The 13,438-nt window shown below is 31.5% G+C and overlaps 3 protein-coding genes across 3 annotated transcripts; all 3 read right to left on the bottom strand.

Annotated features, from left to right (window-relative positions):
- Positions 1-237: 237 nt before the first annotated feature.
- LOC139087592 (uncharacterized) lies at positions 238-3,526 on the bottom strand. Its single transcript, XM_070636443.1, has 6 exons — positions 3,271-3,526; positions 2,075-2,285; positions 1,630-1,818; positions 1,477-1,546; positions 1,123-1,415; positions 238-1,058 (listed from the first exon to the last, which is right to left on the bottom strand). Exons 1-6 carry the CDS (start codon positions 3,496-3,498, stop codon positions 304-306), a joined length of 1,746 nt encoding a protein of 581 aa, XP_070492544.1. The 5' UTR covers positions 3,499-3,526; the 3' UTR covers positions 238-303.
- A 395-nt stretch (positions 3,527-3,921) lies between these two features.
- On the bottom strand, positions 3,922-6,737 carry LOC139087591 (uncharacterized). The gene is made up of 7 exons (XM_070636442.1): positions 6,465-6,737; positions 6,034-6,244; positions 5,648-5,836; positions 5,513-5,582; positions 5,438-5,448; positions 4,760-5,041; positions 3,922-4,705 (listed from the first exon to the last, which is right to left on the bottom strand). The coding sequence occupies exons 1-7, from the start codon at positions 6,693-6,695 to the stop codon at positions 3,951-3,953; spliced, it is 1,749 nt and encodes a 582-aa protein (XP_070492543.1). The 5' UTR covers positions 6,696-6,737; the 3' UTR covers positions 3,922-3,950.
- A 161-nt stretch (positions 6,738-6,898) lies between these two features.
- Positions 6,899-9,323, bottom strand: LOC139087593 (uncharacterized). The gene is made up of 6 exons (XM_070636444.1): positions 9,033-9,323; positions 8,768-8,978; positions 8,383-8,571; positions 8,095-8,164; positions 7,742-8,034; positions 6,899-7,686 (listed from the first exon to the last, which is right to left on the bottom strand). The coding sequence occupies exons 1-6, from the start codon at positions 9,261-9,263 to the stop codon at positions 6,935-6,937; spliced, it is 1,746 nt and encodes a 581-aa protein (XP_070492545.1). The 5' UTR covers positions 9,264-9,323; the 3' UTR covers positions 6,899-6,934.
- Positions 9,324-13,438: the final 4,115 nt, after the last annotated feature.

The raw sequence follows: 13,438 nt of genomic DNA, 5'->3' as shown, positions 1-13,438 counted from the left end.
TAGGTTGAATATTGTTAAAATTAAGATTCAAGTGTTTCATACAATTTCATCTCTAAAGCAGCTCAAAAAATATTTTTGAACAAGTCGCATTTACAAATTATATTGAAGAAGTCTATTGTGAATGATTATTGAAACAGTTTGTTATGAAAAAGAATAATTTGAAATAATTATGTCCAAAAGTTTAAGAAACTTCCTATAAAAAATTAGATAAATTTCCTATAAATAAAACTTCACAAATTTTAAAAGATAAATCCAGTTACATTTATTCCCAAAGAAATTCATATCCATATAATATTTATTTGTTTATACATATCGGCTTTTTAATTCTCTCCTTAAAATTTTACCAGTTGTATTTTTTGGAATCGCATCCACAAATTCTACACCACCGGCTAATTTTTTGTAGTCACTAACCTTTTGTGCTACATATTCTTGAACACTCTTTTCACTCAATTTTGATCCTTTTTTGGGTACAACAAATGCTCGTGGAAGTTCGCCAGTTGCTGGATTTGGAATTCCAATAACAGCTGCGTCTGCAATTTCTGGATGCATTCTGAGCAACTCCTCAAGTTCAGCAGGAGCAACTTGGAATCCTTTCACTTTAATCAATTCCTTTAGTCGATCGGTGATGTAAAAATTTCCATTCTCATCATGGTATCCAATATCTCCAGTTCTGAGCCATCCATCAGATGTAACTGTTTCTTTAGTTGCTGCTTCATTGTTATGATAGCCAAGCATTATTTGAGGTCCACGAATAAGTACTTCTCCAGTTTTATTTGGACCTAATCCTCGAAATTCGGGATCATTAATATCAACAACTTTGCATTCTGTATCATGAATTGGATCTCCAATACTAGCATAATTAGTGGAACTTTTAGCCAACATATGAGTAACAGGACTAGCCTCAGTCAAACCATATGCTTGGATGTATTGTGTTTGTGGAGATATTTTAAGGAATTTTTCAATGTCTGAACTTCCTAACGGTGCTGCTCCGGATACAACATAGCGAATAGACCTTGTGTGCTTTGGTCGAATCTTTTCATAATTATTGAAGAAAATGACTGAAAAATTTAGAAAAGTCAGCCTTAATAAGTCAAATAATCAAAAGTTATCAACAATAGTTACTCATTGGAGGTGCCAAATGAAGTGCAGTTCCTGGATATTTTTCCATAGCATCCAAAAACGTTTCTGGATGAAATCTTGGAACAGTCACCAGCTTGCAGCCTTGAGCTAGTTTTGCTAAAAGAGTAACAACTAATCCATAAGCATGGAAAAATGGAAGGACACATGGAATGACGTCTTGATTATCAGGAGTTGTGTCTGCAGCTAGTTGAAGTTCATCACTTCTTAATGCTAATGAGTTTGTGACGATATTCCAGTGGGAAAGCATAACTCCTTTATTAAGACCTGTTGTTCCACTATAAAGGCATGAAAATATAGAATTAGGAGGCAGAACTATTGGATTAAATATATACAAACCTGGAATACGGAAGAAATGACACTGCATTAATATCTCTTTCAGTTTCAGGCAATGACATTAAGTCCAATCCTAAAATAAGTACAGTGGTTAATCATCAGTTCAAATAAAAAGTCAATGAGGATGTCTGGTCAAGGCCAATAAATCTATCTTACCTCTAGTTTCAATAAGTTCACTAAATCTTATTCCATCAGCAGGAATTGATTCAGCTGGCGAACTTGTAATATAAACTATCTTAACGTCCTTCTTAGCCATATGAATGGCATTTTTAAAGATATTACTCATGCTCACATCTCCAAAAAGTATTTTTGCATTACTGCTGATCAGTTGGCGCGAAATTTCCTCTAAAAATTAAATAAAGAAGACATACTTAATAATTGATAAGAACTGTTGACATTGAAAAGGAAAACAAAATTATCAAAAGTCAATGTCAATAAACTTGTATCTTATCGAAAAGAAAATAATAGGAATTAGTACTATAAACAGTATTAGATGCATTATGTTGACCCGAGCGACACAAATAAAGAAGGCTGCGTCATTGAACTCTCTTCATTTGAGTCGATCGGATGATACTCATTTAATTCAAACTATTTATCATACCTGACGTGTAAATTGGATTGATTGTTGTAACGGTAAGTTCAGCTTCAGAGCCGCCAAGTGCAACGATAGGAAATTCGATCGAATTAGGCAGACACAAAGCGATTGTATCATTTTGCTTTAAATTGAAGGATGTTCGTAGTCGAATAGCCAAAGCACGACACTTGTCTCGTAATTCACCGTATGTTATTGATCTGTCAGTTATGCCATCAACCTTAAGTAAAATGAGATATGGAGGTCAAAGTAAGTTTACTTAATATCATTAAATATTCGCATGAAATTTAATTACAGAAGCCTTGGACTACGGAAAATTCTGAAGCTTGTCTTTTGTGAATTTATTAAGTTTTGGAATGAGATTCCTGTCATGGCCTTTGAATACTACTTTGCAGGAGGAAGAGAGATTCACAATATGCATAAATTGTATGTGATACTTTGTAGTTAAGCAACTCTGATAGAGCACTGGGAGGAGCATGCGACCATACATCTTAAGAAGTGGACTCGAGTTCCAATCATGATACCTAATTCAGTCTAAATACCAAGAATTCATAATTCATATGAAAATGATTATTAAAATTAATTCAAATTTGTTTCATTTTCTAATTTGAATAGTTGACAAATTTCTAGAATGTCTGACCCTTGGTATACCATTATTATTATTTCCGATAGTATAGTAAATATTGATAAATATTCATAAACAACAAAGCATTTTTCTCTCTCTCAAACCACTCAAAAATAGAGAGAATCATATGAACAAATTTGCATACATTGTCGATATTTGGTTTGATAATTCTCACAGTTTGTTTACTTCAATTCTCATTCACAAAAAATTCCTCCCAAAAAAGTTCTCAAAACCGGAATCAGGTAAGAAGAATTTTTTAACAAAAAGATAAGCCAATTAGCAATTTTAAAGTGCTAGAATCAAGAACATTATTTACTGATAAACTTCTATTTATATTTTTTTAAAAAAATTAACTTTATGTGGGAATTGTCAGATAAACCTATCTTAAAGTGATAACAGTTAGGCCACACATTGACGATGAAAAGCACTTTTGTTCACTATGTTACTTAATATTCTTATCAATTTTTAAAAATTTTATAGTTTAATTTCTTTTAGTTTTAAATTTAATGATAATTTATGCCACAAGCAACTTTAAAATCCACAAAATAATCAACCAAGTGTCAATTTAATGCCAACTCACAATAGCAACTTTGTTAATCCATTTCTCATAATCAGTCCATATGTACTGATCGATTGAGACTTTCGGATAATTCAGAGGTGCAAGCGGTGATTTTACAATATAATCTGGCTGTGCACTGTGTGAAACATTTGATGTCGATATAGCACGACTAAATATTCTATTAAACTTTCTATTTTTACAATAAAAACTAAAATCTTTAAAAATAAGTTTATTGAATTTTTTAATCATCTTCACGACACGAATTCAAAAACACAAGTGACTTAAGTGAGAGAATTTTTTGAAAAAAATTTATTTTCTGTTTTGTTGTGTTGTTATCATTTGGTGCTAGTCTTGGTTTACACAGAGAGAACAGACGAAAAGTTTCAGGAGAGTTTTTGGGTCTGGTTAGTTTTATTTACCCGGCAAAACAGAGAGATATGTCTAATTCATTGGTGAGCAACTTGTGTACCGCGGCACACTAGTGTGGCGACATGAACTGTATTCCATGTATGGTTTTAGTCTGGACTTACCACCAAGGTGTGCCACGATAGCAAATGGTTGTCCACAACTGGTCAAGTTACAGAATTATTCAATTGTATTAGATTTTCTGTATTTCTGAACTGTTATCCTGGATTAAACCTGCAAATCAATAAAGTTAAAAACCATTCCAAATTAGGTATAAAAAAAATTGAAATATTTATTTAAACATATCGCTGTCTTAATTCTCGTCTTAAGATTTTTCCAGTCGCATTTTTGGGAATAGAATCGACAAACTCAACACCGCCAGCTAGCCTTTTAAATTCGCTCACTTTTTGTGCCACAAAATCTTGAACATTTTTCTCATTTACTGAAGAATTTTTCTTAGCCACAACAAATGCTCGTGGCAATTCACCTGTTGCTGGATTTGGAATTCCAATTACAGCTGCGTCAGTAATTTCTGGATGCATTCTGAGAATTTCTTCTAATTCGGCTGGTGCTACTTGAAAGCCTTTAACTTTGATTAGTTCTTTTAATCTGTCTGTGATGTAAAATTCTCCGTTCTCATCATGATGTCCAATATCTCCAGTCCTTAGCCAACCATCAGGTGTTAAAGTTTCTTTCGTTGCCTTTTCGTTATTTAAATATCCATGCATGATTTGAGGACCTCTTACAAGAACTTCTCCAGTTTTATTGGGTCCAATTCCACGAAATTCTGGATCTCCTACCTCAACAATTTTAGCATCTGTGTCGTTAATTGGATTTCCAACGCTTGCATAATTCGTTGATGTTTTTGACATTGCATGAGTCACGGGACTTGCTTCTGTCAATCCATAGGCTTGAATATATTTTGTTTGTGGTGCAATCTTTTGGAATTTTTCCATATCTCCTGGACCTAGAGGTGCTGCTCCACATAAAACATATTGAACTGATTTTGTGTGTTCCTGACGAATTTTATCGTAACTGTTGAAAAAAATAACTAACAATTTTATATTATAACTTATTATTCTTTTAATTTAAAACACACTATTACTTATTGGAGGAACTAAATGAAGCACATTTCCTTGATATTTCTCCATTGCATTCAAAAACGTATCAGGATGGAACTTAGGAAGAGTGATAATTTTGCAACCTTGAGCTAATTTCGATAAAAGTGTCACAACAAGTCCATAAATATGGAAGAATGGAAGCACACAAGGAACAACATCTTGATGATCGCCAATGGAATCATGAGTCACACCTACTTCATCATTTCTCATGGCTATCGCATTTGAAATGATATTTTTGTGAGACAACATGACTCCTTTGTTGAGACCTGTGGAATGGAAAATGATAGTAATCAGTGGTCAATTCGCTAAAAAACTGTTCCCGAGTGGACACAGCTAGTTAATGTCTACTATTAGACACCATTCAACTAGCCACTTATTTTGTCAAAGACATTAACTAGACATTAACTATACATAAGTACTGTACATATGTCTAGTTAAATGGAACGTTCCAAAAATGTCATTAGTCTCAGATACGGTTAGTTACATAGGCTAGTTTAGTGGAAAGTAACTAGCCATTGATATGCAAGTAAATGGCAAGTTTTTAACTAGATGCATGTCCACTCGGGGTTGAAATTTGTATGAAATGTTATACTTCACAAGTGTTAGTAGAAAACACTTCAACGAAAATTTTATTAATATTGGCAATAAAATTAATTTCTAACCTGTAGTTCCACTGTGAATGAAAAAGTAATAACAAAGTTAGGTAAAAAATATTACGAACAAAATAGAAAATTTACCTAGAGTAAGGCAAAAATGTGACAGAATTGCAGTCAGGTTTCACTTCTTTTAATGACATTAAATCCACACCTTGGAAATTAGAAATATAAATCAGTAAATTGCAAATTAATCAACCTAATTCCATTTCAATTTACCATTAGTTCCAATTAAGTCATCAAATCGAATTCCATCAGCTGGAATCGACTCACTCGGTGAATTTGTAGAGTAAACAATTTTTATTGGCTTTTTTGACTTTTGAACAGCTTCTTTCAGAATATCACTCATGCTTGCTTCACCAAAAAGAACCTTTGCACCGCTATCAATCAATTGACGTGAAATCTCATCTGAATAAGAGAAGTGAGGAATACACAATAATATTGTCATATAAAAGTAAGAGTAATCAGCTTTGTTGACATAATAAAAGATTAAAAGCGTGAGAAGTGAAAAATTGCCAAACATCAGGTCTTATCTTATCAATTAAAGCAGGTATTTATATCTTAAAATAATTGGTTTAAGAAGAAAATTTATTGTCAGACCATACCTGACGTGTATACTGGATTAATAGTTGTTACAATCATCCCCGCTTCACAACCTCCTAAAGCAACGATTGGAAATTCTATAGAATTTGGGATGCATATCGCAATAGTGTCATTTGGTAGTAAATTGAGAGATGTTTGGAGTCGGATTGCTAACGCACGACATTGGTCACGAAGCTCACTATACGTAATGGATCTATCGGTGATACCGTCAACCTAAATGAAGATAAAGAATGAATCGTCACTTTATGTTTTGAAAGCTGTCATCAACCTTTAATAAATATTTCTCAATAAACTCCAAAAATAATCGAGAGTAATATTTTAAAACAAGTTTATTTCTCATGACTGAATGTCTGTATAATCAAAAAGGTAAATTCAAAGTCCATAAGATCGCGAATTGTGATTGATACTGTAAATTATTAAGCTTCATACTCACAATTGCAATTTTATTACTCCATTTATTAATATCAGCCCAAACATACTGATCAATAGAACAATCTGGATATGCCAAAGATTTTAGCGGTGATTTGACTATAAAGTCTTGCTTGCTATTGAACTTAATATTAGAAGTACAAATCGCTCGATTGAAAACCTTAGTAAATTGTCTACTTTTGCAATAAAAATTAAAATCTCTTAAAAGCAACGTTCTTAACTTTTTAGTAAACATCTTTATGCCTTGAATCCAAAAACTCTACTGAGTGGAGTCAGAAAACATAGTTTACAAAATATTACTCTCTCGTGTGAATGTAAATGTGTGGTTATCAGTGTCTTATCATTGAATTGCTCTCTTGGGTTTTGTATAATCATTAAAAGCTTAATCAGCTTGTTAAAAGTTTATGGAATAATGATGATAATTTAACAGTCAGTTGATTATTATGGAATAAAACAAACTTTTTATTAATTAATTTAAATACGATTTTTTAACTCTTTTCTTAAAATTTTTCCAGTCGCATTTCTAGGCACAGAGTCAATAAATTCAACACCACCAGCCAGTCTTTTGAATTCGCTCACTTTTTGTGCTACATAGTCTTGAACTTCTTTCTCACTCAATTTAGAATCTTTTTTGGCAACAACATAAGCTCGAGGAAGCTCACCAGTTGCTGGATTTGGAACTCCAATTACAGCGGCGTCAGAAATTTCTGGATGCATTCTGAGAAGTGCTTCAAGTTCAGCTGGTGCAACTTGGAAACCTTTTACTTTAATCAGTTCCTTTAATCTGTCAGTGATATAAAAGTCTCCATTTTCATCATGGTATCCAATGTCACCTGTTCTAAGCCATCCATCAGCTGTGAGAGTTTCTTTTGTTGCAGTTTCATTATTGTGATATCCAACCATAACTTGTGGACCCCGAACGAGAAGTTCTCCAGTTTTATTTGGTCCAATTCCACGAAATTCTGGATCTTCAATATCCACAATTTTCGATTCTGTATCATGAATTGGATGTCCAACACTTCCATAATTTTTAGAAGTTCTTGGCATACAATGTGTTACAGGACTAGATTCAGTCAATCCATAAGCTTGAATAAAATGCGTTTGTGGTACAATCTTTAAGAATGTCTCCATGTCTCCCGTTCCCAAACTTGCAGCACCTGAAAACACGTATTGCACAGACTTTGTATGTTCAGGACGAATTTTACCGAAGTTATTGAAGAAAATAACTGAAAATTGAAATTAAATTACTGTATAATCATCTGTATTAAATTGCAAAATTACTTATTGGAGGAACTAAATAGAGCGCATTCGGTTGATATTTCTCCAAAGCATTCAAAAACGTATCCGGAGCAAATCGTGGTAGAGTAATGAGTTTACTTCCTTGAGCTAATTTTGAAAATAATGTCACAACTAATCCATAAATGTGGAAAAATGGAAGAACGCAAGGCAGAATATCTTGATGATCTCCAATTGCATCTTGTGTCACGTCTACTTCCTGGGTCCTTAATGCAAATGCATTTGCTATAATATTTTTGTGAGAAAGCTTAACTCCTTTGTTTAGACCGGTAGTTCCACTGAAACAGATTATCATATAAAAAATAACAACAAGTTTATTCCAATTACAACAAGCTTACCTTGAATATGGTAAAAATGATACGGAATTGTTATCACGGTCAACTTCTTTTAATGATGTTAAATCCAAACCTAGAATAAGATAAGAATATTATTTAAAATAATAAGCGTGGGATTATTAATGTCTTGATAAACTTTCGACGCAATAGGAAAACCCAACCTTGTCACATTAATTTTCCCCAATCTTATCAGCACAACCTACATATGCCAATATTGAGATTTAAGGTATTTAAATTTAATTTTCTTTAAATTCTCCTTGAAAATCAATAAATCGTTGGATTACTGCTTACCATCGGTCTTAATCAGCTCATCAAATCTAATTCCGTCTGCTGGAATCGCTTCACTTTGTGTACTTGTAATGTAAATAATCTTTATCGGTCTATTCACTTTCTGGACGGCTTCTTTCAAAATATTACTCATACTTGCTGCGCCGAATAGTATTTTAGCACCACTATCAATTAATTGGCGGGAAATCTCGTCTAGAAAATACAGAAATTCAAACAATAATATTAAATACAGATAATGTCAATAAGAATATGTTGACATGATAAAAAGTAATTAAAATCGTGTGTCGTGACGGAAAACCCAATTTTTATCTAATCAACAAAAGAATCAACGAAGATAATTAATTTATTATCTGATAAGTAATTAACTTATATTATTATTAAACCATACCTGACGTATATAATGGATTTATCGTTGTTAAAATCATCCCTGCTTCACATCCGCCTAATGCTACGACTGGAAATTCTATTGAATTAGGAATACATAGTGCGATTGTATCATTTGGATTTAGATTAAAAGTTGTTTGAAGACGAACTGCTAAAGCACGACATTGGTCACGTAATTCACTGTAGGTTATAGATCTGTTTGATATTCCGTCAACCTAAGAGTCACGAAGAATTAATTTTAAAGTTCTTGATATTTAAAGTCAACTTACCATTGCAACTTTGTTGCTCCATTTTTTGTAGTCAGCCCAAACGTACTGATCAACTGAACAATTCGGATACACTAATGATCTTAGCGGTGATTTGACAATATAATCTTGTGGATCATGTGTTTTAACATTTGGCGATGAGATAACTCTGCTAAAAATTTTATTAAACTGCCGACTATTGCAGTAAATACTCAAGTCTTTTAAAATTATTTTATTAAACTTTTTCACAAACATCTTTAAGTTTAGGTCTTTTCACTTTAAGCAATAAAATACGAATAGCTGAAGGTTGACAAGAATAATTTATTTTTATACCAATGTACTGCTTTAGTTATTTTTAGAATATGTGCATGTAGATGTATGCTTATCAACATTTTATCGCGGACATAATCATGAAGATTAAAGATTAAATTGAAAGATAGTCTGTTGAACTTTTCAACATTTTTATTGAAAGTTGGTACAAAAAAATGAAAGTTTGAATAAAATAAGAACAATTAAGATTTCTCTTAATGAATAAGCTCAAAAGGCTTTGATGGACAGAACACGTTAACAGAAGATCTAATTAAACTCTCATTATTATGGTCTAATAGTCTGGATTTGTAAACGGTTGAGAAGCGCAAGAACAGTTAAAAAACCTTGGAAAGAAGGAAATCAGACGCTAAAAAAGAGAAATCATGGAGCACAGTTGATCTGTACGTTCAGTGAAGTAAGTTGGTAGTGATTTCGATGAAATTAGTATTGACAAATTCCACTTGAAATGACCCTTTAAGAGCCTAAATTAGGACAGATTTGAAAGCCTTGTTGAATCTCAAGAATAAGAGGAACTTCCAAGAACGAGCGAATTTTGATCAATTTTCAAAACCATTTTGATTAGTTTCTATAAATAAAAGCTTTCATTAAACAGATGAAAAACCTCTCAAAGCAACTTATATCAAACATCATCATCAACACTACCAACGAACACCATAAAAGTATACCAAAGTATTTACATTTTTACCACAAAGTCATTGTTACTACAATACATGATGGCGATAGATGTAGATGAAAAAGAAGAGAACTTTTAGTTATTCATTTTGAAATGGGGAAAAAAGGAAATGAGAACATTTCAAAATTACCATTCTGAATATTCAGTAACAACAATTGTAAAGCCTAACTAATGTGAAACACACTATATGTATGCCATAAAACAATAATTACTCTTAACATATTTTTTCACATCTTATATGTACATATCATGATGAATGGGACTTTGTTAGGCTACACATTGGGCAAAAAAGTGAAAAGTATGGCAATAATTGTTTTGATATGGCTATATTATAGACACTAGTTAGTAGTATATTGGAAAAATATTTTTTCCCGCCATAAGTCCAAAGTCCACCAGATATGACTTAAAACATTTTTTGTGTTTTCGACATATTCAAGATGTTATAACTCTTTACTAGCTCATCCAAAATTTTTCAAACTTTTTTTATTTGATAGATATAAGTAAGTGCTTTTAATTAATAACACACATGATATACTTTTGACCCACTGTGGGATCAAAAAATTGAAAAAATTACGAAAAAATGTGATTTTTTGCACTTTTTCTCTTACTGTGACCGCATGGTGTAATAATAATTTTTTTAAGTTATATTATATTTTAGATCTTATTTATATCTATAATAATTGCCTACATTGTGTATCAAAATATTGACGTCTATATGGTCAAAATCGACTTAAAAGTGAAAAACTCATAGGTACGAACCCTTTAGAACCATATATATCCCACGGTGTAACCCAGCTGTTCTATTTTATTTTTGATAATGTTAGAACTCTGTATAGGCTACTAGATAAAAAAATAAAATCAAAAAAATACCACCAACAAAATTGTCAAAAATCGACCTCAAGGGGGTCTAGGGGGGTACCTTGAAATTCAAACTTTTATAACTTTTGCCACCATTAATGAAATTTGATGAAATTTTCATATAATATTTATATATTTAATATCTTAATAATCGTAATAAAAAAAATTGTTACACAGTGGAATTTTGTTGAATTTTGACAATTTTTGTTTTTTCATGTTTTTCAATCTATTTCATGAGGGTTAGGTGGACTGATACTAAATTTTATAAAAAAATTTGTTTATTTATGCATAGCAGATCCAATTACCTTTTCAACGATACCAAATATGTAGCCTTAAAGTAAAATCTCTCTTAAATATAGTGAAAAGTTTGAAAAAATAGCAAAAATTTGAGGGTTTCAAAAATCTACACTTGACATATTTGCTTATAACTTTTGTAAATTTGAATTTTATGACATAAATTTGGTATTTTTAGAAAGGTTAAAGTATTTTTAAGACGATAAAAAAATATTTTGGGATCAAGAGTTACTCAGTGCGCAGATTGGCTTAGTCCAAAATGTCAAAGTTTGACTACCTCTACCAGGAGCAATGTGCATCCGATTTTTATTTTTTCGTATAATTTCCATGTTTCTATACTGGAACTAACACTTAAAAGCCATATAAATGTTTTTTCATTCTTAAAAGTTCAAATCAAGAAATAGGAAAATCTCGAAAATGTGAGCCTTTTTGGAAAATGCGGTTTTTTATTTGCACCTTTAAATGAAGAACAAAGTACTTTTACGGTTAAATACTTTTAGTTCCAGTATAGAAACATGTAAATTATACGAAAAAATAAAAATCGGATGCACATTGCTCCTGGTAGAGGTAGTCAAACTTTGACATTTTGGACTTAGCCAATCTGCGCACTGAGTAACTCTTGATCCCAAAATATTTTTTTATCGTCTTAAAAATACTTTAACCTTTCTAAAAATACCAAATTTATGTCATAAAATTCAAATTTACAAAAGTTATGAGCAAATATGTCAAGTGTAGATTTTCGAAACCCTCAAATTTTTGATATTTTTTCAAACTTTTCACTATATTTAAGAGAGATCTTACTTTAATGCTACATATTTGGTATCGTTGAAAAGGTAATTGGATCTGCTATGCATGAATAAACAAATTTTTTTATAAAATCTAGTATCAGTCCACCTAACTGTCATGAAATAGATTGAAAAACATGAAAAAACAAAAATTGTCAAAATTCAACAAAATTCCACTGTGTAACAATTTTTTTTACTATGAATATTAAGATATTAAATATATAAATATTATATGAAAAATCAAATTTCATTAATGGTGGCAAAAGTTATAAAAGTTTGAATTTCAAGGTATTCGAGGTCGATTTTTGACAATTTTGTTGGTGGTATTTTTTTGATTTTATTTTTTTATCTAGTAGTCTATACAGAGTTCTAACATTATCAAAAATAAAATAGAACAGCTGGGTTACACCGTGGGATATATATGGTTCTAAAGGGTTCGTACCTATGAGTTTTTCTTTTAAGTCGATTTTGACCATATAGACGTCAATATTTTGATACACAATGTAGGCAATTATTATAGATATAAATAAGATCTATAATATAATATAACTTAAAAAAATTATTATTACACCATGCGGTCACAGTAAGAGAAAAAGTGCAAAAAATCACATTTTTTCGTACTTTTTTCAATTTTTTGATCCCACAGTGGGTCAAAAGTATCATGTGTGCTATTAATTAAAAGCACTTACTTATATCTATCAAATAAAAAAAGTTTGAAAAATTTTGGATGAGCTAGTAAAGAGTAATACGAAAACACAAAAAATGTTTTAAGTCATATCTGGTGGACTTTGGACTTATGGCGGGAAAAATATTTTTCCAATATACTACTAACTAGTGTCTAAATATAGCCATATCAAAACAATTATTGCCATACTTTTCAGCCCAATCCACCGTATTTTTCATCTCATAATAACAATAATGAATGAATATTCATTCAATGATTATGGAGATGAAGAGAGAAGGAAGGATCCATTTGAAAAATGAGAAAAGGAATGTTGGAAAGAACTTAAAAGCAGTAAGCATATGGGGGATTCTGAAATCCTTTTTTCATTCTATATGTAACGAATGTATGAAAATCACACAATAATCTACAGAAAATTACTATTCATCGTTATTAAGGGAATTCAAAGACATCACATCTTTTTGTCTTGACATCGTTTGAAATCGTGATGATGATGATGATGATGATGAGACAAAGTTTTATGGGTTTCTGGTTTGCTAATTTGAAAGCTTTAATGCTGTAGTAATTGCAAAAAACGAGTTTAACAGTATTCGATTAAATTAATTGCTTTAATCAGTGCTAAGGAGTAGCTACATATCAATTTGAACGTCTTACTATTATTGCTTTCTTAGCCAATTCATATTATACCTGAAATGACAATAATACGTTTTAAAAAGTTGATTGAAAGTTAATGTCTAGTCCATGTCTAGTTCTAACGTAGTTTTCTTCACTAAAAGCTCACCATAGCCAAAACACGTTGATTGAGAGA

This window comes from Chironomus tepperi, unplaced genomic scaffold (assembly GCF_022539635.2).
Source record: "Chironomus tepperi strain 1889 unplaced genomic scaffold, CSIRO-AGI_Ctep_v1 contig_128, whole genome shotgun sequence".
In the NCBI taxonomy this organism is placed as follows: Eukaryota; Metazoa; Arthropoda; class Insecta; order Diptera; family Chironomidae; genus Chironomus; species Chironomus tepperi.
Note: the sequence above shows the minus strand (reverse complement) of the source record. Positions and strands in the feature narration are given on the sequence as shown.